Source organism: Pangasianodon hypophthalmus, chromosome 3 (assembly GCF_027358585.1).
Source record: "Pangasianodon hypophthalmus isolate fPanHyp1 chromosome 3, fPanHyp1.pri, whole genome shotgun sequence".
In the NCBI taxonomy this organism is placed as follows: domain Eukaryota; kingdom Metazoa; phylum Chordata; class Actinopteri; order Siluriformes; family Pangasiidae; genus Pangasianodon; species Pangasianodon hypophthalmus.
The window spans coordinates 19,421,908-19,449,294 of NC_069712.1; the positions used below are offsets into that span (position 1 = coordinate 19,421,908).

At 41.2% G+C, this 27,387-nt stretch overlaps 1 protein-coding gene across 2 annotated transcripts in view; it reads right to left on the reverse strand.

Annotated features, from left to right (window-relative positions):
• Window positions 1-116: 116 nt before the first annotated feature.
• The window catches only part of lzts2a (leucine zipper, putative tumor suppressor 2a), a 49,138-nt gene continuing 21,867 nt past the window's right edge, over window positions 117-27,387 (reverse strand). Inside the window, exons 1-5 of one of the 2 annotated variants that reach the window (XM_026942868.3) lie at window positions 17,051-17,352; window positions 6,175-6,705; window positions 4,025-4,576; window positions 3,525-3,794; window positions 117-3,005 (exon numbers count right to left, since the gene is read on the reverse strand). In XM_026942868.3, coding sequence (XP_026798669.3) covers window positions 2,244-3,005; window positions 3,525-3,794; window positions 4,025-4,576; window positions 6,175-6,678 — 2,088 coding nt within the window. In that variant the 5' untranslated portion in view covers window positions 6,679-6,705; window positions 17,051-17,352 and the 3' untranslated portion in view covers window positions 117-2,243. Of the gene's footprint in view, window positions 3,006-3,524; window positions 3,795-4,024; window positions 4,577-6,174; window positions 6,706-17,050; window positions 17,353-27,387 lie in introns of those variants that run through there. The other variant, XM_034303009.2, reaches the window with a different exon arrangement.

Below are 27,387 nucleotides of genomic sequence, written 5' to 3' on the forward strand. Positions count from 1 at the left end.
TACACACTCATGCAAAGACTTTGCCTGCGTTTGTTTATAACACTTTCTAACGAGTAAAATATGTACATAATAATAGAAAGTAATAGTTAAAGCAATAATAGCAGTGAGAACCACTCTGACTTGTGACTTATTTTTAATCAAAAACATTGTATTGCTTTTTGCAGGAAATGTACAGCATGATAATATACAAGTGACAACAAACATGAAATGACAAAAAACACACTCGAAACAAACATGAATAAAAGACAGAATAAAACAAATACCTTATGTTACTTTGCTTTGGTCTATTCCCAGTGGCTACACCTTTGACAGAGATATTATGCATAAAACTTAGAATACAATACTAGGAATATTTACAAGTGTTTCAGTCATGGTATGAAATAGTATTCAATGGAAGAACAAAAAACACTGGGAATAAAGGAAGACCGTTGACTGTATACACAAACCATGTAACAGACATATAAGAGAGCAAACAGTCTGATCAGGGAGAGAATGCTAGGCTATTGAAGTATGCTAGGTTATTGATTAAAGGGCTTGTATCACTCCTCATGTTATCGCTGTGCTGCTCTGGTGCAACAGATCTCTAGGGGATGTAGAACTAGATTTATATGATGACTAACACATGAATTCAGTAAATGAAAGGTTTTATGGAAATGATTTGACCAGAAGAAAAAATGTCCAGACCTTTTGATTAATACTGCTATTTGGCTTCAAATAGTTTGTAACAGAGATAATATAAACATAATAACTGTGATGCATGTGAAGCAACTTTGCTACAGTTGACTGATGGAGAATCAGTTGCAGTGAGCAGTAAGATTCAGCTTATAATCAGTAAGAATGATTTGCCTAATAATACAAATGGGGGAGGGAAGTGATACGAATCATCGTTGCAAGAAGTTGGAGAATGCTAAATTAGTAATGACTGTCAGGCAGTGTCTGGCACTTGGTAGATGATTCTTAAAACAATGTTACCAAATTTCCAAAAGTCATAACAGACTGTAATTTCCTACCAGTCCTGAAATCTACATAGCAACACTGTGGAAATATAAGCAGTCACTCTAAAGTGCCTTATGAAAAGCTCATGGCAATTGACTCCACTGGGTTACCTCTTAAAGTGTATGAGATAGAAAACTGTTGAATCGTTACCACAAAATAGGCTAAGTCACTATATATATGCATATAAAAATATATAAAATATATTCCATTCCTACATATTTTAAAGAGTTTGTTCTGTAATAACAAAAAATAGTGTATATTGTGTATATACTGTGTATATCCCCGCCTATGTGACTATTTTCTTTATTAGGATTTCAGAAGCTGGAGGCAAATCTAAATTGAGATCTATGAATACATTGTACTGTCTATGCTGCTAATGAGAGCATTGGCTCCGCCCACTTTGAGTGGAGACATTGCTGACTAGAGCATATTTAACTTGTGTGAGCTCCACAGAGATCATTATAAATCTGATCACCAGACAGCCTGATGACAGAATATTACTGTATCATGCACACATGCTTTTCACACTCTGTTGTGTGCATCGCAATATTGTGCATTGTGCAATCTATGAAGGAAGATGAAAAAAGACAATATATCAAATTTCATCATCATAAAAAAATAGTACTTCTACATAAAGTGATTAGTATTGAGGTGCTGAGCACAAAGTGAGCTCTGAGGACAGATAGAACAGATGTTATTCTCTGTCTTTGTGTTCCACCCTGACATGAAAACAGCCACTATACAAAAGCTGTTTTTTTTTTTTGTCTTACTTACTGATAAGAACAACTCCAAGACTGAACACACTGAAAGCAGATTGAGTGACATGACAATGCACTTAAACTCTGCAGAACCTGACCATGCTGCATTAGAGTTACATTAATATTAATGCTGATAGTAAGAAGTGGAGGAGAGTCCATTAGTGCAGGTGCTCCTCACCCATTAGTGCCTTTACTGTGTCTAAACACAGCACATGATATCAGTCCATCACATAACAGGAGCTCCATATTCCGACTGAAATCCATCAAAGCAGACATTCATTATATTCAGGAACTCTTTCACAAAAACCCTCTTTTCTCCATCTAAATGTTTTCCCCAGATTCACACGTCTGTGTAGAAAGGACAATTGAAACTGTCACACAACAGGATGTTTCGGAAGTACTACTGTCTAGGCTGCATATTCACCCTGGTTAGATTCTGAGGAAGTGCTCTGGTGATCAGTGAGCAATTGAGAACAATCTGAATGTGTGTTAGATCTCGGTGGCGGCGATTTCCTCAAATCGCATGTCATGGCGCATGTCAAACTCCTCCATGTCCCTGTTCTCTAGCTCTAGGCTCAGCTCCCTCATCACACGCTCCAGCTCCCGGTTGCGGCGGTACATCTGGATGTAGTTCTGTTGTAGCTGCTTCTGGTAGCGGATCACCTTGTCTTTCTCCTCCTGCCAGACACGGCGCTCCTCATCGAAGGCGTCCAGCTGCTCCTGTCCATGCCTCCTCTCCAACACCAGCTCAGTGCGCAGCTGCTCTACTTGCAAGTGCAGACTATGCAGAGCATCTGTACTCTGCTGCTGCACCCTGGTCACATCACTTTCGTATGATGGCAGCGGCTCCACTACCTCCCGGAAAGCAGGGCTGTGGACTTGACTGAGGCCACCTCCAACACGGCTCTGAGGCAGAGGCAGGCTCATGCACTGACCCTTGCTGCTGGGCAATGCCAACACGTCTCTGAGTCGGGTTGACTCCATTTCAAGTCGGCCCAGTTTCTCACGTAGTAGCTCAGCCTCGCTCTTGCGGCGCTGCAGCTCGTTCTCACATACTTCCAGTTCGAGCGTGCGAGTTCGTGCTGCTGCCTGAGCCTCATGTGAGCGCGCCTGGCTGGCCTGCAGCTCAGAGCGAGCCTCTCGCAGCTGGGCCTTCAGGGCCACAATCTCAGCTGCCTTCTGGCCCAGGTCAGCCTGCACATCCTTCAGCTGCTGCTTCAGCAGGGAGATCTCGCCAGACTTTTGACACACCTGCAGTACAGAAACGTTGTGGAAAATGTTTCATTTTCGATTCTTGAGTGACACTGAAATGGCTGTAATGTAGAGCATTAAACGCATACTTGAATAGGTTCCTGATAAGCTGGATAAGCTCCCGTGTAAGGGAACAACTGTTTACAGCTGAAATAACGAGAACTAACTTGTTCTGCAGATGTTCCACCACATCCACAGATAAAAAAGTATGATGTGTTGTAATGTTAGTAAACAGCTTTGGTGTAAGAGGAAAAAAACAGTTCCGGGCATGTTGTTGCTAAAAATAAACAACTTCAGGGTGGCAACGGCACTCCGCTTCGTACCCATTATATTTTATTCCTTACATAACACACAAAAGATGCACATGGACAATATCTTTTGTGCTGTTTTTTTTTCAGCATGTTGTTTGGTATGGTTTATCCTATTTGATGGGTGCACACTGAACATAACATATTCCCTGGAACACTATACTAGATTTCACGGGTGACATAAGAATTTTTAAGCAGCGTATATTCTTACCTCCCACTTGGTCTCCTCCAGACGGGGGCCTAGCTGGTTCTGCTCCCTTTCAATGGAGGCACATCTCTTCTCCAGTGTCTCTCGCTCCTGCAGCAGCTGTGAGAAATCCTCTTGCAGCTTCTTCTTCTCCTGTTGGAGCTGGAAGACCTGCAGCTGCAGCACCTGTTGGGCCCGTTGTGCTTTCTGCTGCACCTGCTTCATCTTGGTTGCACAGCTTTGCCTAAGCTCCTCCATCTCCTGCTCACAGCGTTTTTGCTTCTCCTCGTACACCTAAACATCCAGAAACCATTCAGATAGCATTTCAATTATACTCCAGAATCTGTGAGATTTATCTGTCAACTGTCTAATGATGTATTTGTAACATAAACGAAGAGATTGTATTATATTCATTTATTACTGTAAACAAGCTATTAACTATCTCTATAGGTTGTATGCCAAGACTGTGTTTTTTATGTTTTCTCTATTTGTCCATATGTGGTTTTGATATGTAGATCACATACCTGGCAGATGGCTGCCTCATTCTCATCCAGGTTGTCTCGGAGCTGCTGCAGCTCCAAGTCTCTCTCTCTCAGCTTTTCCTCCAGCTCACGAATAATGCTCTCATAACCCTCTGGGGGCGCAGGGGAACGCCCACATGATCCACTGTCTGAGAGTGGCTGGCCTGTGCTCTTGCTGGATGAGGAGCGGCCACTGTCTGAGTTAGTGTGGCCGTGTCCTCCAGTGGGCCGTGTGGAATCTGTGCTTGTGGACAGTCCCTCGCTCTGCACCAGGCTGCAGGCTGTACTGCTGTATGTGGGCAGGCTGGAGAGTGAATTGCGGCCAGAGTCTGACATGCTGCAAGTCTGACTGTTGCGAGCGTTGCGGCCACCACTGTACGAATTGTGTTTCTCTGTGCACAGCATCCCCGCTCCTCCTGGAAGTAAGAGGTTGAGGCTTCCGTGGCTCTCAGAAAGACTGCCTCCTGGCCGTGGGGAAAGGTACTGCACTGAGTTGCGGTTCTTGGGTACGACAGGCTTGAAGGCGGTTGGTCGGATTACGACTTTCTCCATATTCTGTAATCAAAAAAGTAAGGTTAGTATGAGTGAATGACCAAATAGTGCTGGACCCCCTTTCATGAAGCACATAGGGCTAGCAAAAAGCAATGTCCTCCTTGACATATCCCACTTGACAGTCATCACGGCACCACTCTCAGGCAGTTATTTTTAGTCATATAAAACCTAGCTCTTATGTACTTGAGTGAGGACAGACCCATATACCAGAAATGGATCAACAAGGTGACGTTTCAAATGCAGATTGACAAAAATGTAAATAATGTGTGTTATGAACTAATGGAGAAAAAGTGACCTATATCTGCACATGCATCAGGATAAGACTGATAGCCAGACATTTTCTGCTAGCTTTTTTTTTTTTTTTTTAAACAGGAGGCAGGGGAGTTACATCATACAGCTGCCATGTTGAAACGTACACACTGCTCCATTCATATTTTAAGCAGTGGGCTGTTACTGCTCAAACCATCTCTGTACAAATCAGGCTGCACATTGCTGACTTGCATGCCCACATATACTGTATATAGAATATTTACAATAAGAAAAAACTAGCATGGACACATAATCTGCTTATCACAGGCTGCCTGGGCTACTATTCCTTTATCACAAGGATAAAAACTAAAGCTCTATTTGGACACGCTTCAATGTCCATGGGGACCTGGAGTAATTCCATCATTTGCAGCTGCTCCTCTATGACTTCATTTCTGTCCGGATCAGCAGCATTGGTGTTTTTCTCCCTGTTCTCCTGAGAAAATTTCCTACTGTTATTTTGACCAACTCTGATCATTTTAATCCTGTCTGGATAGATATATTTAGTCACCTAGAATGAGTATCCACTTCCACAATATCACAAAAAGATGAATACTTTGGAGGTTTTATGATTCTTCTCTAGCCATCATATCTATTCTCATGATTCTTAAGTGCAGAAAGTGTAAAACTGCAATCAAGTGTTGTAGTAAATGTAGTCGACTATTATTTTGAATACTGTGTGCATGTATAGGATGTACTGATAAATAAATATTTATTAAAATATTTCCATATTTTTCAACAGTAATGAACATGTGGTTTACTCATTCTTTTACTCAGCTTAGAATGATATTCTTTCTGTGACAGTGTTATGAAATTCTATATTGTGATAAATATTAAGATTTAATTTAATAATATTTATTAATAAATATAAAATGTAATAATACTGTATGAGTACATCATACCATTTCTGGCCATATCACCCAGCTTTGTCCAAACACTCTCTGAATACATCCACAGATTTCAGATGATGAGTTACATGTAGATAGATTTTAAGGTCACTCACACTGCCTTGACACCTAAAGATTTTTCTTGAGTGCCAGTGAGTATAATTTGGATGGGCTACTGAAGAAATGTAATACAGTGAACAAAAAGGCCAATACTGTATTGGCACACTGTCACAGCAGGTACTTGTCTGTCAACATAAATTAGTTGCCAATTCCACACAGATCAATAATGCCTGCAAAACCAAATTAAATTGAATTATAAGTTTAGGGATGATATGAATGTCCTTTTCAGAAGGACAAACCAACAGTCTGTAACAGTGCAGTAATTCTGAAAAAAAAAAAAAAACTCACTTTCTCCAGCTTGCCCGAGACAGGGATGAGTTTGGGTGGAGGGCCTCCGATGTTGGTACTGTTCACAGGTCCTCGGTTGTCCTGTGTTTCTTCTGTGTCACTGCATGGGCTGCCCACTTTGACATGGTTATCATTCCAGTCACCCACCACTTCATCACTCATGTATCCATAGTTGCCATTGCCGGCAGTCATGAGGGTAGTGGGTTTGTTCTTGATAGGCAGAGGAGGCTGGTTGTCGAGGAGCTCCTCCTGAGAGCCTGCCCTGCGCAGTGTGCCCTCCTGCTGCCGAAAACAGCTGGTGGCAGGCAAAGGCTTGCGGAGCCTGGCACTGAAGTCACTGACAGCGCGGCAGTGGCGTTCCTGGTAAGTGCGTCCAGAGATAAGGCTGCTGACAGAGCCCATGGCGCCTGTGGGTGGGGAGTGCGATACCGGGTGGCACTGCTGAATATCAACACTGGACTGTGCGTGATCAGAGGGCACGGGCAGTGCCTGAACCAAAGCCATGGCGACTGTGCGCCCAATACACACACTCTGCAGAGACACAAAGAGAAAAATCATAAAATCCAGTACAGAAACATTTCAAGAATTATTTTAGGAAATATGAAGTTAGAACATATAAATCTGTGGACCACTGATCTGAGTGCTTTCAAAGCAAAACATGAGCCTTAAGCATCCTTTAATTTGGAATACCATGGATCAGCTAAATAAAATGATGAACTGAACTCTATGACACTGGCTGTAAATTGGGTCAGATATTTGTCTGTAAAACAGTACGTATTAGTATTGGTTATGTGGGAAGCTCTTATATTTACCATGCAGCTGTGTGCTCTGTGTTGTCATGTGCAACCCCCAAAATAATTTATAACATACTCCCCCAAAAAGGGGTTTTTGAGGTGAACAGGCAGTCTAATCTGGAACAAATCATTTACTTCTCCATTGGCCTAACAGATCTGCTCTTGCTGTATTGTGATAGGAAGTCATCTGTTTTATATGTTCTACAGCAAATGTAATGACAAGGGAAGAACTTTAGACAAACAGCTGAAACAGTCCTGAGAACCATGTGTCTCTTTGATTTTAGTTCCAAATAATAGCATACTAAGAGATCAGTCACTGAAAACAAAATCAGTATTAGGCCAAACATTCTGGTTCCTTGCTGTTTTTCCCCCTGAAACTCGGCTAACAGAACTCCTCTTTTTCAGACAATGAGAGACGGCAGTTTCTGAAGACAGTAGGTGAATCAACATTTAATGTTGAGCAAAGTTTCCCTTTACTCAAATGAGAAGCAAAGCAAGTTGCAAATTTGGCAACTACCAGTAGGAGTGAGGGACTGTGGTATGTTTCTTCTTCAAGAAACAATAAAAGAGGCAAAGGGGGTGAAGAGGGTAGTGTCACCTAGGGGTTAGGGGAGAATTCAGTTCCATGCCTGTGCTTTACATGCACATGGCTCCACTAGTGTTAAAATCACATCCATGGTGCACTCTTTCCTAAAGCTTGATTCCTTCTGGCCCCCAGAAGGGGGATACCAATTATAAACAGATAAACATATAAAAGATTGAAGCTATATGGAATATATGATCTTGTAGGTTGAGTGTAGTTAAAAGTTGTTAGTGAAAAAGTCTAAAAGGTCGCAAGCTTAAATCATGTCCTTCACCCACTGACCCACTGCTCGAACTTCCCAGGCTGCATTATCATGGATGACTACACTCTTCTTATATTCAGCTACCCTTCAACCTTCTAAACCCACACACCAAACACACCCTCAGTGTTTCAATTCATCCACAAGCATCCACGCACCTCCAGGCCCATGTTCCTGACCTCACACATCAGGTCTATCCCCATCCCTGACTTCCCTCACATACCCCATCTCTATCCTGCTCTCTGATTATTACACAAAGTTATCTTTCTCCTGTCCTGTATTTGTTTTTAGCCATCTTATATGAGTATGAATATGTCAAGCAATTCATTTTACAAAAATGCACAAATTCTAAATGTCTTTATACACTGCCAGTCAAAAGTCTTTGAAAACCTACCTTAATTTTTAATCAAGAAATGTGCTCATTTTAAGTGCCCTATTACTATAAGATCGAAGTAAGAAATAGGTGAATTGTAAAATGTGTGTAACTTTATTTTAATGGAAACAATCTAATTGGAAAAGATACCAATTAATAAAGCAAAGTTTGTGACACTGATGGTGACTAAACTGTAATAAAACAAACACTAACTAACAATAATTTGTTCAAGAAAATCTGCATTACTGATATAGCCTACCCTATAAATGTGATTCATAATTCAGATAGCAATAGTAAACATTTAATTACAGTCCAGCCTATTAAGCCATTCTCCTTGTTACTTTTAATTTTGCCACTACACTCACTAATAACCACAGAACACTGCAGTACGGTGTTGTCACCATACCAACAATTTTCACTTTGACACAAATACCAGGTGTAGTACCATGATTCTTGAAACCAAAACCATACTTTGGCCAAAAATAAATAAATAAAAATGAACACCCTGTCAGAGATACTCACAATCTGAAGTCAGTGAACACCCGAAATTCAGACTGTTAGTATGAAATTATAATTTCCTCCTTGTTATGAATACAAAGTTCTTTATAGGTTAAATAGACCAAATAAGTAATTTAATAATTAAAATATGGTTTCACTTAATATGTTCTGAAATGTCAGAGCTGCATAGGACTGACCAATTGGGTCTCAGGGGGAAATTTCAAGTTATCCCAAAAACATGCACAGTTATAGCAATATGACCAAAAACTGTACCGTTGTGAAGATAAAAACTGTATATGACAAACGGCATTTAAAGGTGCAGGGAACGTAGGGATATAATCACACTACATGCAATGTTCATGTACCATTAAATAATTTTATAATTTGAGATTATAGTGTTACATTTAATATCTGTTTTGAACATCAATGTTACTGCATACTTTAAAATAAGGCCAATATACTTAGAAATATTCCCAAATCTCACTCATTATGCTCGTCTTTTCCAAGTTGACAATTTTATTTGCCAATAAGCAGAATCCAGTGACAGAATAGTGTTTGCCTGTTTGAAGCACTGAACAATATAGAATTGAATTGTTTACCATGTTGCAGCATTAAAAATGTATATCACACTTTTGATTCCTTGTGCAACCCTAATGAAATATTACTGCTGTCCCCTATTCCAGCGCATACTCCGCCTTAGCATTCTTGCCCCCTTATCCACTATCACCACCCCCTACCCAAACAGTCTCACTGAAACTAGAATAATAAGATTAGTGGATCCACAAGGACTGAATTCTCTCACTGCTTTTTCCTGACTTGACCTCAGGCTTCTGCTTCTGTTACTGATACTCTCATAAAAACACTCTGCTCCATCACCCTATTGGATCCTCCTTAATATGAAACCACCGCAATCAAATTAAAGAGACCCATTGCCAACAGGAAAAGCATCAGTGTGAACCAAAGGCTCTGCTATTCTTGAAACAGCACATTTTATACACACATCCTTTTTTTAAACCATGAGCAAAACATTTTTTTAAACAGACAGAGCGAATTGGCAGTATGGTCAATAACCCAAAACCAGAGCCATGTATAACCTGGTTGAATACCTGTGTCTCCCATCATATAACAGCACCAATGGAGGTACGAAGAGTTCTCTGGAGGTTGTGGGATGGTGACATCATTTTCCAAATTACACTGGTAAAAACAGTAAGTAGCTCTACATCATGTTCCTTCATTATGTCCCTGTTCAGTACTCTTGGTACCATGGCAAAAAGGGTGACCAAGGTCACCGCAGAGGTACTCAGTGATGGTAAGGGTCATATGGCAATAAAGCTAAGACAAAATCTATTACCATCCTATATTGTATTGTACCCTCTGGTGAAAAGTGATCTAAATGGGCTATTAGATAGGCACTGCAGTATTATTGCACCCAGTGGTCTCTCGTTAGCCAAACAAACCAGGTCAATTAAACTCATCCAGTGTGCATTTTTATCTCTGATGTTACAACAGTGAGCTTGCTGAGGGGAACCATTGCAGGTGTTTCTCATCAAATCCACAGCGCTAGCCAGAGCTGTCCACAGAAATCTTGTTATGATAAGTCTTAATAGCTGCAGCGCTGCCGGAAAGGATTAGCTGCGAGGCGTGAATCTCCCAGGAACCATTCAGCTTCACAGTGGAAGCTGGGGGAGAATGTGTGCAAATGCCGAGGCTGAGCATGGAACACAGCAGAAGTCCAGATCTTGGTGTTAAAATCCCCACAGCCTTAATCCCATTTGGACACAGACACTTCTGCTGAGCCAGGTTGTTTGATGTGTATTCAGATCCTGATCAAAGATTCTTCCCATGGAAACGCTGGCCATGACAGTGTACTGTCCCATACCACTGTTTGCTATCGAAACAGGAGGCTTGGGACCTTGTTTCTTCAGAGTGAAGCATGGTGACTCATCTACATCTAACAGTTTCCTATCTCTCCTAAATAATATTAATGAGAGCACATCCCGGAAACTATAACACTGAGTATTGTTAGGTAAGTAACTCAATTTCATTTTCAGTATATTAATTAATCAGATTTTCAGTGTTAACATCACAAAAAACACACAGGTGTGGAAAAGACTATCTAAATTTACTTATATGTTAACACTGTATGAGAGAGTTACTATTAATTATTCATTACACTGGGATCAGTAACTAAACAGGTCAGCTGTGAGTGTCTGTTTTAGAGCACTGTGAGGATACTTTGACCCTTTGACCTCCTTCTAACATACCAGTTTGTCACAGTTTTATTAATGTTCCTCAGAATCCAACTCTGAGTCCCTCTGTTTCACACACTGCCTTTCTATGGATGATGCTTTCCCATTCTTATCACTTTCTTTAATAGTTCCCTTCTTTTCATTTCTTTCCTATTTCTGTTACTTGGAAACCTTCTTTCACACCTGGCTGCCTATTTCCTGCTAGCCATGTCCTTCTTCTGACTTTCCCACTTCCTATTCCTGTACCATGCTGTTTTTAGACTATTTGATTCTTCATCACAAACATACACATTCCTTCCTGCCTTCTACAGTATCCTTTTGGTTGCTTTATCACCTTACTCTATTTTTTGAACTTCTGCCCTTTGCAGTCCCTATTGATGTAACAAGCAGGTGTTTGGTGTAAATCAGTAACAGGAAGGTATATGAATCTGTGATTACAGTCCCATGCACACCTCTACATTACACCAACCCTTCCGGAGAGCTCTTACTGGACATCCAGCACTGTGCCTCTCTGCTGCGACTTCCTGCCAGCTGCTCCCCTATTGTCTCCCTCCATCAGATTGCACTATCTAGGGACAGTCTTGGAATGATACACCAACAATCTCACACAAAGACCCACACACAGACAAACAAAACTGCACCAGATTTCTCTGCATGACTCTAAGCATGCTGTCTCATGTCTGTAAGATAAAACATTGCTAGTGATCTCTACAAGAGGTTACATAAAGCACAGAACAATGCTGCTTGGAATGCAGGGGGTACTAAGAAGGAAATGTGTGCACTGAGCACTAATTAGCGTTACTATGTTTGCACATATACACTATATGGCCAAAAGTATGTGGACACCTCATCATTACACCCGTATGTGCTTGTTGAACATCTCATTCCAGGTTTAGTCCTCCTGTTATAATAATCTCCACTTGTCTGGGAAGGCTTTCCACTAGATTTTGAAGCATGGATGCGGGGATTTGCCCTTTCAGCCACGAGAACATTAGTAAGGACAGTTACTGATGTCGGGTGAGGAGGCCTGGGGCACAGTCTGCGTTCCAGTTTATCCCAAAGGTGTTCAGAAATTAGGCCTTTGGTAGCTCATCTGTATGAAACATACAGCTATAATACTGATCTTTGCACATTCTAAAAGAAATGTATATGTACTAAAAGTAGATAACATCCACATGACTGCATGCCATCTCATTCTGAATCTACAGCAGATAACCAGGTGCAGTATTGTAACAGTCTTTCTACACACAGTGCCATACAATAACTTTGAGATGCCTCTCTGACAGCATTAAAACTCACCACTTCTGCACTGTGGGCCAATAAACCCATTAAGACAGCACAGAGTGTCCTAATCTGAGAGAGAGGTCAGGAGTCATACTGTGCTCAGACCACACTCTGCTGCTGTTACCATGACACACAACATTGTGAAGCATAAGCTGCACACAAAATGTAGAACGAAGCTTTTGGACTGCCAGAGAGCTTTGGATTGACTTAAGCTGTTTAGTTTCGGCTACAGTTCACAGAGGCAGTCTGACTCAGTTATTAATCAGTTTCACCCATTCCCAGTGTTCTGCAGACCACAACTATGGTTTGTATGCTTTCTGTACACTAATACAGGAATTGAATGTCAGTTTTCTAAACAGATGAAATCTCTTTGTAGAACAGACTCTCAGTAGAGAACTCTGACAGCCTAACACCAAACATCACACAACTTATGGGTTCTATGTGGCCTAACAGGAATCAAAAAGCTTCCATTTTACAAATGAAAAAATCAAGAAGTCGTTGCATGCATATCAAAACTCACTGACAGGAAATATTACTTTAGTGGCAGATGTGTAGCGAATGTACCTTTACTTGAGATGTGATGATAAGAAGTGAATAACAATATAAAAAGCATAGCAGTGTCCAAAAATGCACTACTGATTTCAGCAGAGATGAGAGATCTGCAGCTAGCTGAACTAAACAGATATAGACACAAATGATTTCCCTTTAGCATAAGTGAGCTTCACTGAGCAGCTGTAACTTGGATCACAAAACTCAAGGAGCAGAATCAAATGTTCAGTACAATAAAATTACATTTGCCTGTTCCAAATTGATCCTTAAAGAATACAAATAATCTACCGTTTGTATGAGTGGCTGTATGATTGGATGCTTCTATTGTAAACAAAACAAGAACAAAAAATGTTGGAATAGAGGTCACATTTTTATTATAAATCCAAGCTAAAGGACAAGCTTATGAGTCACAAATTCTTTCAGTGTCTGTTCTCTTACAAAGCTAACAAAAACACATTCAAACCTCTCAAACTCCACTGAAGTCCACTGCCTTTAAAGTTTATCCCCGAAACCAAAAAACAAGGGGAAATTTGAAGCTGAACACTATAAAGCTCCCACCTTTTTTTTTTACATCCCTCTACTATGAGACTTAACCCTGCACAGTTTCCACTCCTGTCTGTGTTATTCCTCTATCTCATTGAGGAAGCACTGGATTAAATTAAAAACATCGTCTGTAGAACAAGGGTAATTGGTTGACTGTGTTTTATCATTGCTACCCTGTTGCTTTTGCAAGCTTTTGGCTTGTGGCTGTTTGGGGATGTTGCCATGGCAGTTGAGGCCTACATGTGTGTAGCCTGGGGGTGAAAGCTACACCAGAAGAAAAAGGTGGGGTTCAGCAACAAAAACAGTGGGAGTAACAAAAACTGAGTCAGTGAGAGCATGCAAGAGATAAACACAGAAGGTAGAGAGAGAGAGAGAGAGAGAGAGAGAGAGAGAGGGCACTGTGACCCTTTGACCTTGTTCTGTTGACTAATTCACCATCAAACTCCCTATATATATATATCTCCCTGTTTATAACTGACTTTTCTCTCTTCTTACATTTTTTAAAAGAAATCATTCCCTTCTCTTTTCTTCAGTTTGCTATGTCCTTAAGCCCTTACTTAAATTGTCTTTCACACCTGGCTGCCTATTTCCTGCTAGCCATGTCCTTCTACTGTCTTTCTCATTTCCCATTCCTGTATTGTGGTGCTTTTAGAGGTGGGGGGAGGGGGGTTGGGGGGTAAACGTGTGAGACATATAGCGTCTCATGGTGGGTGGGATGAACAAAAGAGTGTGCGAATGAAACAAGAAGCAGAGAAGTGATGGGGGTAAAGCAGGCTTTTTAGCATCTCAAAGCATATGAGCCTATGCAAAACATACGAGTGCTCTGGAGATGCCACACAATTCTCCCACAGAGACATGGTTTCTCCACTCCCTGCCATATTCTGGCATTCCTAGACTTCCCAGAACAGAGCCACCCTGCCACTCTCTCCTATCAGATGCAGCGGGTGACATCCCCTACACAATACCAGGAAGACACTACCTGTCAATCAACATCATGGATGGAGCTTTTTCTGCTATGTATAAAGTACTACTTGGCCCCAGCTGGCTGTCCCTGTCCAGACTTGTGTCAGGGAGACGTCCAGGATCTGCCGCTAACTGATCATTCTGAATGCACCCAGAGGATCTGTTGTCAACAGGGTGTGATTATGAAGGTTTTTTTTTTTTTTTTTTAAAGAAACCATGACTAGAGGTGTGCACCAGTGTGTTTTTAAATACCACATAAAACCTTACAAAACCAAACACTATTAAACCTCATAGCATTCTATGTGTATTTGACACATGATTATATTAAAAAGCATGCTTTTGTGTATGCTTTATTATTACCCAACGTGCATTTTGGCAGTATATGCACAATCCAGAAAGTTTATAGTGTGAACGGTGTGAAAGCAGGCTTATGGTAGTGAAGTCTTCAGTTGCTCTGTTAGAGCCATCGGAAGCACTGGGCGGCTTGTGTCTCCTCAGCTACTCCTGAATACCGCAGCATGAATTTCCAACCGCTAATGATTATTTATCCCAGGCCAGCGGTCAGACAGGCAGACACTGGGAATAAGAACAGCTAGGAGAGGAGCTGTGGTCACGCCACACTAATGCCCCTCTCCTTGCTCGCTGCTGAGCGGTCATTCTGCTAAGATGCCAGTGATGGGAGGGTAATGAGGCAAAGGAATGCTCTCTTTCAACACAGGGCATTCAAAATTGTCTGGATGGGTCAGTGAGCAGCATTTATTACCGTGGTAGATATCAGCTGCAGCCAGTAAGAGTGAAAGCAACAAGCACACCCAAATCTGACCATTATTACTACCAGAGAGGCATAATGGTGCTGTTCATCCATTTTGTCTCTAAAACAGGTGTGGGCAAAGCTGAGCAAGAGCATGGTTCATATGTGAGGAGGATTAATATCTATTGCATATTACTGGGCTTTTCCAGGTCCTTTTCCAGGCCCCATGATGACCCATGATCTTCATCAAGCCACAATACATCGACAAAGATTGCAGTCAATTCAAGTAAATTACTATATCATCTTCTATTACTGTAATGTAGTTTTATTATACAAACAATATCAAACAATAACCAGTATCTGCATTAATGTTATAAGCCAGATTGGTGTGCTGTGCCTAAATAGAAGTCATAAAACAGTAGCACAGAGGAGAGGACCCAGTGGCAAATAAATTCCAGTGCGACCTGAATCAAAAGTATGTTGGCATGAACATACAATTTTAGAAGTGCATACACAGCGAAGAATGCAGAAGCCACAAACAACAGAAAAAAACAGTCAAGGTTTGTAGTTTGAAAATATGCAAATAAGCCAAAGGGAGACCAGCCAAATGGGACTGTGGACTGTGTCACTTCAGATTCCAGGCGAGCTCAGACGGAGAGGAAAAGTATGGCATGGAAAGTTCTGATTCAGCGCAGTCAGCTGAGTCCAAGAAAGGGCTAATGAGCTCTCCTTCCTCACACACACACATCTATATAAATACCTGGCATCTCCTCAACAGGAAAGGAGAGGTTACAGAAAAGAGGAGAAGAGAAGAGAAGAGAAGAGAACCTGACCCAAAGTTTCCACCATCCTACATGCACTTCCACCCTGAACAATGTCGATCATGAAACTTTCAGGGGCCATTTTGAACTGCGTTTGACTACGTAAAACCATGGCAAGGTTCTGTTGACCATCAAATTTCCTTAAAAAGACAACAGCACAGTGAGCGTACAAGGGTTCAATTCTAAGCCCTCTCACATACGAGAGTGATTTAACACATCTATTATTTTCCAGCAGAGTGACGCAAGCACCTTCTCCTGGTGATCTCATCTGCTTAAAGCAATGTTTGCAGACTTCTGACTTGTCACAGTCTGTGCTATTTTAGGCTCAATCTGTACACAGGTCTACCACTAAGCTGAGTCAGACCACAAACTCCAGCTCTTAAATATCAATAAAATCAGGAGGCACACAATGGGGAAACTTAATAGCAAGACATCAGAGTAGAATGATATCACCAGAATAAATGCCTGGCAAAAAATGCCTGGCAATAGCTTGCTGACACTGTGCTTTTTGTTACTCTTGTCAAAAAGACTTTTTAGGCTTAAACTGTGTGTATATAGTGTCAAATTGACCCATTTATGCCAAGTGTCCAGTGTCCTATTACTGTATACTGAGTAATATATACAGCACAGTAAAATAAAAATATCTATAACCTCAGCTCTTCCCGAGATACTTCAGTTCAGCTCTGTACACTTCCACAAACAAATCCAGCATGAGTATGTCCTTTACTGCAGATTGAGGCTCGGCTCATAACAGCTCGTAACAGCTCATAACAGCAGTCCTCTAACACTGAACACCCTCACACACAAACACAGGACAGTCGAAGACAGCAAACACACACAAGCATGCTACAATGCCAATACACAGAGAGCGTAGCTAGCACAACACTTTCTGTAACTTTAATGTACATTCGGTTTTAGTGTAAGACACACCAGCCATTAAACACATGCCTCTCATCAACAGAGAGCACAGTGCTGCTATCAATCTGTTTTTCTTCATTGTCTTGTAGATGCCCCACCTATCAATCTCTCTGTGCTCAGAAAGTTAATCATTCATCTGGATCACTTCAAAGCACTCAGAGCTTTGTGTCTAAAAAAAATCAGCAGTAATCTGAACTCTGGAAAAGCCTGAGAGTGAGTATGAGTGATTTGTGTGTGTGTATATGTGTGTCTGTGTATTTGTATGTGTGATAGTTGTAATCTCGTACATACCCATAGTGTTCTTCATGGTAACTTCCTCCTGTCTCTGCTTTCTGTCCTGGAGCCAAACTAAGAACACAAACCTAGCCTGCTCATTGTGCTCTTCAGCTTCACTCCCTCTTTCTCTTCGTCTCGCACACTCACATGCTCCCGCTCTCTCACAAACACTTGCGCGCACACACATACACTCTTCCTGCTCCTCCTCCTGCACTCTTTCTCCTGCACTCCTTCTCCTCTAGTCAAACTTTCCTCTTTTTGCCCACTGCAAAGCCCCTTCCTCTCCTGCACTCCTGCTCTGCTGTCCTAGCACCTCCCCCTCTCCCTGCCCCCTACCTCTCTCACTTTGTGTGCAAGCTCCTCTCCCTCTCTCTCACACACACACATATAATCCCATCTCATGCTGGGGCTCAGTCTCTGCCCATAGTGCTCTCTCTCTCTCTCTCTCTCTCTCTCCAGATTTCAATTTCTTCCTCTCTCTGCATCCTACTCTTTTTTTCTAGAAAGTGGGGGGCTACTTTGGATAAACTCACTTCCTGTTTCCAATCTAACACTCAGGAGTTGCTGTGATGTAACTAAATGATGTTGACTGATGGTGACTGTTTGTCTTTCACTCCCTCATAAACTTCTCTCGATGTACTTTCCCACATACTCCCTAAGAAAGCCATGTCATGCTGAAACATACAGGCCACATTACACAAACTCAAAGATTCAGTCATACAGACGAGTGAAAGACATACAGTATATTCACTGTATACTATTACTGCATACATGTAATAAAACACACATGATCTAAAAGCAGAACTGTGATTTGGCATTGGAAATTAAAGCTTCATCCACAAATGCAGCGCACGTTTTCTCTGAACTTGGTCCAATCTAAGCAGCCCACAGGCCATGACTTTTTGTCTGAAGAAGTTCGTAAGGAGGGAAGAGTACATTCATGTGCAAGTTTGCTTTTCAAAGGGCCCCAGTCTCCCTGTGTTCCGGCTGTTACCACTCCTCTCCCTCAATTACTGCCTATCGCTGAACTGAACAAAAGCAAAGGAAGCACAGCATGCTAACCTGAGCAGAGAGCCATAAAGCCAGGGGATGCTGTGAGGGTATTAAAGAGGACAAACACCAGATAAGTAGAGAACTGGACAGATGAGCATTTGAGTGATTAATGGACATCTGTGTCTTCCAGGGAAGTTATCATATAAACATGAACTGCCCATAAACACACCAGGAGGCTTAACCTGATATTTCAAAGTGCTGTATGTGAACACATACATACATACACACAGACATACATGCATACATATACTGTATGTTCTCTAACAAATTCTTTGAGGAGCATAAAGAACAGGCAGGATTGTCTGATTGCGCAATAGGTGTATTTTGAGTGGGGCTTTTATGGATGGTAAAACCCACTATACTTTTACATCAGTCCCTGTGCGCACAGAACACCTTTTTAATCCCACTCTTGCTCCTGAAGAAATTCTGTCCAATCCTGCCTGGTCTCTGAGTTATTCTTGCATATACCCACTCATGGTATTTTCTAATGAACTTAGTTGATTGTGATTTCCAAAATACTGTATAAACCAATTCTAAACCAAAAAGACTCTGATCAGGACAAAGCATTTATTGAAGATGAATGAATGCCACAAATGGGCGCTCGAGCAATCCACCATGTCCACAGCCAGAATGCAGCCTTTCTTTGTCCTGCAGGCTTCATAGTTGACTGCCTGCCCACTACCTCAAATACACTATATGGCAAAAAGTATGTGGACACCTGACCTTCACACCCGTATGTGGGCCTTCCAAAAACTGTTGCCACAAAGTTGGAAACACACAACTGTCTAGAATGTCTTTGTATGCATTAAAATTTCCCTTAAGCGGAACTAAGGGGCCCAAATATGACAATGCCCCTGTGCACAAAGTGAGGTCCACGAAGACATGGTTTGCTAAGGTTGGTGTGGAAGAGCTTGAGTGGCCTGCACAGAGCCCTGACCCCAACCCCACTGTGTACCTTTGGGATGAATCGGAACACCAACTTCATGCCAGGCCTTCTCGTCCAACCTCCTGGGCTCTTGTGGAGGAATGGGCAAATCCCCACAGCCATTCTCCAAACTCTAGTGGAAAGCTTTCCCAGAAGAGTGGAGGCTATTATAGCAGCAAAAGGGAACGACTCAATATTAATGCCCACGGTTTTAAAATGGGATGTTCAATACTCCAGTGTCCACATACATTTGGCCATATAGTCTATTTGGCTGGGTCCAGGAAGATGAGCTCAACAATCGGGTAAGAAAATTTGGTTATTATTTTATTTTAAGTAAATAAATAATAATAAAAGTAAATAATTTGAGTATTGACAAGTAGGCCTCATAGAAAAAAATATGCATGAAGTAAGTTAGAAAGTGACTCAGCAACTGTTTGTTTCTATTTTATGCGTTGTTTTTAGTGCTTGTCCACCGAACAGTGCGACTCGCTGTGGCTCGGCAGCAAATGTGAACCCAGGACATCACTGTATGTCACATTCCCGCCACATTCCTTGACTCAGCGAGTTCGTTTTAATGGCAACGTGTGAATGTGACAATACTTTTTTACCTTTTATTTTTATACTGTTTTATTGAAAATAAGCTACATAGTTATAAGAAATGTTACTGTGGGGAAATAAATAAAAATGAATCAGAAACATTAAACTGCTGTTTAAACCTGCTTAAATTATTTAAATTGCTGGCAGTTTAACAGAAGAGAAAAAGGACTTCGTAAAAAAGAGTGAGAAACTTTAACAACACTACACTAGTCTACTACTGAAGATTTTTGTGCCGGTAAAGAAGCTGTTCATCCAGAGACATTAATCAGGACATTTGTGGGACTGTTTGATGAATCAATAGTCTGCACTATTCTTAGCTCCACCTGTACGTACTGGCTCGGCTCACATGGTACCTGGGTAAGAAGGGTAACCAAATTCAGCACGGGTACTTCAGTACGGCACAGCTTGCTTGGCAGTGAAAAGTGTATCGGATTATAAGTTATTTGCCAGACTGTCTGTTGGATAATTTGACTTTTCAAAGGGTTAAAAGGAAACATTTTCCTGTTGAAAGACATTATCCTAGTTAGCTATTAGCTACGACAATGTCTAGATATTTGCATTGCGTGTACAAACCTACTTTTTAACTAGCTATGTGTAATGTTACCTAGATATAAACTGAATCCTATAAGCTAACTTGTGCTCCATTGTCATAATGAGATTTGTTACATATGCAACATTCGTGGTACCTTGTAAGTGGTACTTTGCAACTTGTAATGACATCACTTCTCATCTCAGTACGTACCACATGCAAAGTGGAAAAACAATGTGGACGCCTCCATGAAAATGTGTCTTTTGTTTGCCTTGTCAGAGCATGTAAAGCTCATAAAAAGCTACTTTAACCACACTTTTACAGTTACATGCCTGAGTGGCTATTGGTAGTGTTCTACTATAGTGAACTTCAAACATTCATGCAACATTTTGGACTGGAATTGCAGTACAGCAACAATAGCGGCTATTAGCGAGTAGCATTATCAACAAGCTAGCCAGCTAACCTTAGCTATATGAGTGATAACGTTGATGATCACCTTCTTAAAACAGTGATTAGTTTGGTCAATGTTATAAATTTAACTAAGTACTGTGTCCGTATATTAACTGAACTGAAGACACTACTGCTATAAACCCGGTTAAAAGTGGTGAAGGGGGACTTTACACTGGTCACAGTGTGTGCAGCCATGTTGATTTGACGTCACTCCATAAACGGGATAGGAACTGGTAGCTGAGAAGACTATCCCAAGTTGGGGAGATGAAGTTTCAAGTTGAGGGGGAGTTTTCAGTGGTTTTTACCAGTTGTAGTCATGGAATTACAAGCTGCGTCCTCACTTCGAATACAGAATAACTATAACGTCCAGTAATGTATGGCTAATTCCTTTAACCCTGTCTGTTTCTATGTACTTTATTTGTACTATCAGAATCAGATATGGTCCAATAAATGGCAGAATGTTTTAATTAAACTGTGTAGATTAAGTTACTGAGGCGGCTGCTAGAATACATTTGTCTATGGCTCAGCCAGTGTGTGTGTGTGTGTGTGTGTGTGTGTGTGTGTGTGTGTGTTATCGCGCAATAATATACATGTGTATATGTCTGCTGAACATCAACAAACATACATGTACAGCCTGGGCATATGCAAATCACATATTATCACATGACTGATAGATAGGTTGTTGAAGGTGTTGTTTTCAAAATTATTCATACTGGCTCAGGGTAACCTCTCTTTCATGTGTCCCTAACAACTTTCAAGACAAATCAATCCCATGGCTGAGTATATATATAGGAAGAAGGCCTATAGGAGGCTGTTTCTCAGCTCTCTTTTCCCCTTTCATGGGCAGAACAGACCTGAATGGAGCTGCTTCAGAAAAACTAATGAAGTGGCTGGTGGAACAAGAAACTGAGCCGTGCTCTAATCCAACATACAACCAGTCATCTGATCAAGCACACAGACTCACACAGTGGCACAAAGCGAAACACTCAGTCTTCTACAAAACACTTAACCCCTCGTCTGCTGGGGGTTGGGGTATGCAGGAACCATAGGGACAAAGAGCTAAAGAGAGTGGTGGAGACTGAAAGGGGGCACTGCAGTACTAATGAGGTCCACATCACACTGTGCATGTTCTTCCTTTCATGATTTTTACTTGCTCTGCAAACTTTCCCACTAAAGATACTTAAAGATTCAACTGATGCCAGAACTGGATGTGGATCAAACAACACTGGCACGCAATAAAGGTGCACACTGTCTAAATTATAGACAGTGTTCCAGTTTAGGGGCCAAAGCTACAGAGTGTTTGGTCAGTAACTAATGCATGTGAGTGATTACACAGTAGGGCCTTTCGCACCACGGAAACCTTTTCATAGTACCTGAACTAATTGTGGAACTACCCACTTTTTGGCATTTTCGCACCTCCGGAACTGGGTGTGATTTTAGTACCAGACTGCCTTTTTCGAGAACCAAATTAGGTCCTACTCCGGAGCAGGGTCTAACCAGCACAACTGGTACTATCCCTGACGTAAGTAGAGGTTGATTGGCCAAACGTGTACGAAAACGCCCTCACCCGCCATGATTTAAAACACCGTGTAAACATATTGTAGTGTCAACTTATTTCGCCAGTATGGAGAACAGCGATAGATGGACGCGAGACACAACAAATACACAGCTCCGATCACAGCGTCCTCCATCCTCCAGTTGTTTACGCTGTTCTTCTTTGTTTCTGTTGTTGAACGCTGCGCACAAATGATGTCGCTGTCGACCGGCTTACGTCACTTCCTAGTGCCCACTGTCGGTGCGAATGCAACCCTTTAAACGGTACTGGGAAATAGATTGTGCAAAATCACCCAGTACTTTAGTACTGTAAATTTAGTTCTGGAACTAAAGCGGTGCGAAAGGCCCTAATGGGAACTAGGCAAAGTGATTGAAAAAAGGGAAATACACCCAAAAGAGCATAAACACTGTTAATCTGCCCAGGTGTGTGGTTTGATCCACATGTGCAACGTGTAACAAAACCGACAATAACAAACCCTGCATCACAAGTGTATTCTCAAGTGTGTATATATATATATATATATATATATATATATATATATATATATATATATATATATATATATATATATATAGCACACAAAGAAGTGTGATGGCATGTAATGGCCCTGAACTGTCCAACATGTGTATATTTGGCAGAAGGGGTCACATCTGAAAAACAAGTCTTTGGCAACCTGCCACAGAAAAGCAAGAACAACAACACAGAGAAAGAAAGAAAGAAAGAGCAGGCAAAACATTTTAACTTGTGGAATCACCACATGGAGACACACAGTCCACTTTAATAAAATAAAATAAAATAAAGGACTTAAATGTAAGTTGGAGACTGTAGCAACATCATTCCTCTCCCCCTCTGTGCTAAAGAAGAGAGCTGACAGAGAAAACCTTATGGAGCCTTTTGCCCTGTTGTGTTTCAAGGAGCTTCCATTCTTAGAAGCCCTACAGGAATGGAGAGATGATTGTGTAAGAGGAGGAGACTTCAGAAAGACACACAACTTGTCCTGAGGCTTGCACAGTTAATATACATATCACAGAGCAATGGTGACAATATTACTGCTGCATACAGAAAACAGCAAACAAGGTCCAGCTTGCTCCTCAGGCCTTGTCCCCCATGTGCTCTTTTTCCACTGCCCTTCAATTAGAGCTTGCATTTAACTAATGAGATGAAAGTGAAGATCTCTCAGTAGCAGAATTTAGTTTTCAGCATGCTGTATACCTTTTCCACTGACAAAGTGCCAATACCTAATCTGGAACCATTCCATCTCAAAAGGTTCTTAGCAAGCAATATTGGTTCAGTTCTAAACCAAGACACTGCTGATCAATACGACAAGCAGCTCAAGTTATGGATATGACTGTCCTTAAGACTCATTAAGTATTGATGTGGGTTTTGAAGAATAGGTGGGAAAAAAGCTACATTAAACAATGAGACAACAAATCTGTGATCTTAGGAACAAACACAAATTTGCTGGCAATTCTAAAGTAATATGAGCTACCTTCCTAATATTACATGCAAACATAACTTGCTTTGTTCTGCTTCAAACATATAAGCAAAAACATTCAAAAACTTTCTGTCATCTTACATGTAATTATTGTTTATGGTATATATATATATATATATATATATATATATATATATATATATATGCTAAAGAATATGACTTTGGATCTTAATCTGAAGTAATAACTGTAAAATCCCCCTTGGTTATCATTACCTTTACACTGTACAATACAGCATCCATATTTGATTATGTAATGCTTGAGCTCTTAGATCAGTGGAAACAATGATCAGTTTGTATTTTAAAAATGTGTGCTAACTCCCTGAAGAAGTGCCTTGGCCCTGCAAAAAGGGCCATGTGAGACAGTACGGCTGATGAGAGAAACCACAAGGATGAAAAATACTCCCAGTCTAGCCACTCTATCATGACTTCGGTACAGTACACCAAAAAAACTTTAACTAGCAAAATACATGGCAGTAACTGTTTGATATAAACCAATTAAAAAAACTATTAACATTACAATTAAATGAGACATCACAGTATATACTTCTAACCATATACTTCTATAGGAAAATTTGTACCTTCACCTCATTAGGCATTTTCAGCTATCTTCATCAAACAACCATGGTGGTCATATGGGCCAAAGTAAATGCACTGTATGGCTGACTGAGAGGGGAAAGAACACAAGAGGCAGGAGGGAGAATAGAGAGAGATCTGCAGCCGTTCACCACAATGGAGGGAAACAGGTTGCAAATCACTCAAGGACACAATATCGGCATAGGCTTTCTGCTTTTATGGGATACAGCAATGAGGTAACACGTGGCACCTATTAAAAAGCACACACACACAAACTCACATCTGCTCTCTCAGTAAATCTTGAGAATGTTGGTAGCAAGCAGTATTTCAGAGCCGGCTTTCTCTACTCCACTGCCCATTCATTTTCCATTAGCTCCCAGCAGGCACTGTGCTTTTGTTCCTCTGACATATAGAAAGGGGCCAGGGCCACTCTGGTGCCAGGCCTGCCAGTAGCTAACCGCATGTAAGCATCAGGAGAACGAGCTTAAAATCAAAAACCTGTATACACACATGCGGATACACATACATACAAAAACCATACCAAATTCATAGTTACATTACCCATAGCCACACATTTGGCCAAAAAAATTACGTCTGGAAGACAGCTGTTCTCATACTACTCTCATCACAGATGCAAGATGGGAAAAGCCCATTCTGAAATGTCCTTGATCAAGAATTTTGTACCTGTTGATTATAATATAATACTGAGTGATTATCAGCACAAGCCTTATAAAGAATTACAGAATGTCAGGGTTAGTCTGCTGAAGGAAAGAAACAGTTGTTTTGATGGACACTAGCGGACAGAGCAGCTGCCAAGCGGACCACACACACTCACTCACTCTCCTGGGGAGCTACTGTCAATCATGTGCAGTTAGGGAGTACACACAAGCACTGGGCAAAGCCACAAGGGCCAGACGTGGACGAAGATGAAGCGGAATCCCTAGGATTACTCTGGCAACAGACTTTATCTCTGCAAATGGTGTCTGCATGTTAACTGATGATGGAGGGTTTTGTATAAAATATCTGAGCATGTTATGTTTTATGACTGCTTTTTACGGTAGACAACACGGCAGTTAAGATTCTACTTCAAAACATCCAGAGAGAAAAGCTTCTATGCGAATACTAAAGAGTGTTTGGTTCTTTTGTGAATACCTGGCTCTGACACGCTCTACACAATCTAACCAGCGTGTCCCCGTCCTGCCCCCTCCCCCTGTCAGCAACAAAACTGTTCCTCCAATCACTGCCCTCTGACCTCCCAGCTCCTCCTACATGCCCTAAAGCCCGCCCAAAACCCATTCAGGCTGTCACACACTGCTCTGGTCATCCATCACCATCCTGACCCCAGAGGAAAATATACTTCAAAGAGCTAACTGGGACCTTTATTTAAATTTTTATGACGAGGTCTGATTTGACCCGTGAGACCAACACACACTAACAGCATAAGTCATCGTCCAGAGTGTGCTGCTTGTTGTGCTAGCAAACATGCTATTTAATTCCGCACATTACCACCACGCTAGTGGAACACATAACTGCTTTTACCTGCCTTGACTCCTAAGCAGGTTTTCTCTTGATTTCAACTCCTTTCTGCAAGTACATTCAGACAACTTTTCCACTTTGCAAAGAACAGTTTCAGTTAAGAGTCAGTGTGGGAACCACTTTAAATTATGTTTTACTAAATATTTATTTGATTAATAGCATTAAATAAATATTTGCATGGTAGGTTGTGAAAGTTACAGCAGTGTCTACAGGATGTATAACATTTATTTGAAAGGGATAAACGCAGTGCAACTCTTACATGTGTGTGTGTTTTCACACTCACTGTTCACTTTATTAGGAACACCTGTACACCTGCACATTCATGCAGTTATCTAATAAGCCAATCATGTGATACAGGTCAAGAGCTTCAATTAATATTCACATCATCATCAGAATTGGAAAAAATGTGATTGCTGTGACTTTAATCGTGGCATGGATATTGGTACCAGATGGATTGGTTTGATTATTTCAGAAGCTGGTGATCTCCTGGGAATTTCACACACGTCTAGAGTTTACACAGAATGGTGCATAAAACCAAAAAAAAAAAAAAAAAGAAGCGAGTGACAGTTCTGTGGGTGGAAATGCCTTGTTGATAAGAGAGGTCAGAGGAAAATGTCCAGATTGTTTTGAGCAGCCAGGAAGGATATAGTTACTTGAATAATTACTCTTTACAACTGTGGTGAGCAGAAAAGCATCTCATCATGCACAAAACATCGAAACTGAGGTGGATTGGCTACAACAGCAGAAGACCACATTGGGTTCCACTCCTGTCAGCCAAGTACAGGAATCTGAGGCCATCATGGGCACAGACTCACCCAAACTGGACAGATGAAGATTAGGGGGAAAAAAATCAACTGGTCTTCAACTGCCCAGTTTCGGTGAGTCTGTAAAAAGTGTTTATTTGAGTTACTATAGAATTCCTGTCAGCTCAGACCAGTCTGGTCGTTCTCCTCTGATCTCTCTCATCAACAAGGTGTTTCAGCCTGCAGACCCTCCGCACACAAATGTTTTTTGTTTTTCGCACCATTCTGTGTAAAATCTAGACACTGTTGCATGTGAAATTCCCAGGAGATCAGCAGTTTCTGCCAATCTGTCACCAACAACCATGAGACAGTTAAAGTCACAGAGATTTGTTTCATTCTTTTGTTTGATATGAACATTAAATGAAGCTCTTGACCTGTATCTGCATGTTTTTTCCATTGTGCTGCTGCCACATGATTGGCTGATTAGATGGACGGTTAAGTAGATAGTGAGATTATGTATATATTTAATTTACATAATATAAACATAATTTACAAACATTCGTGGACACCTAGCCATCACAGCCATATGTTGCCACAAATCTGGAGGCACAGAATTGTCTAGTATGGATTTGTATGATATAGCATTAATATTTCGCTATGCTGGAACTAAGTGACCTAGCCCAAACCTACTCCAGCATGACAATGCCCCTGTGCACAAAGTGAGGTGGATAAAACATGATTTCCAACAGTTGGTGTGAAATCAAGTGACCTGCACAGAGCCCTGACCTCAACCCCACTGAACACGTTTGAGATGAACTGGAATGCCGACTATGTGTCAGGCCTCCTCACCCAACATCAGTCCCTGACTTCACTGATGCTCTTGTGGCTGAATGAGC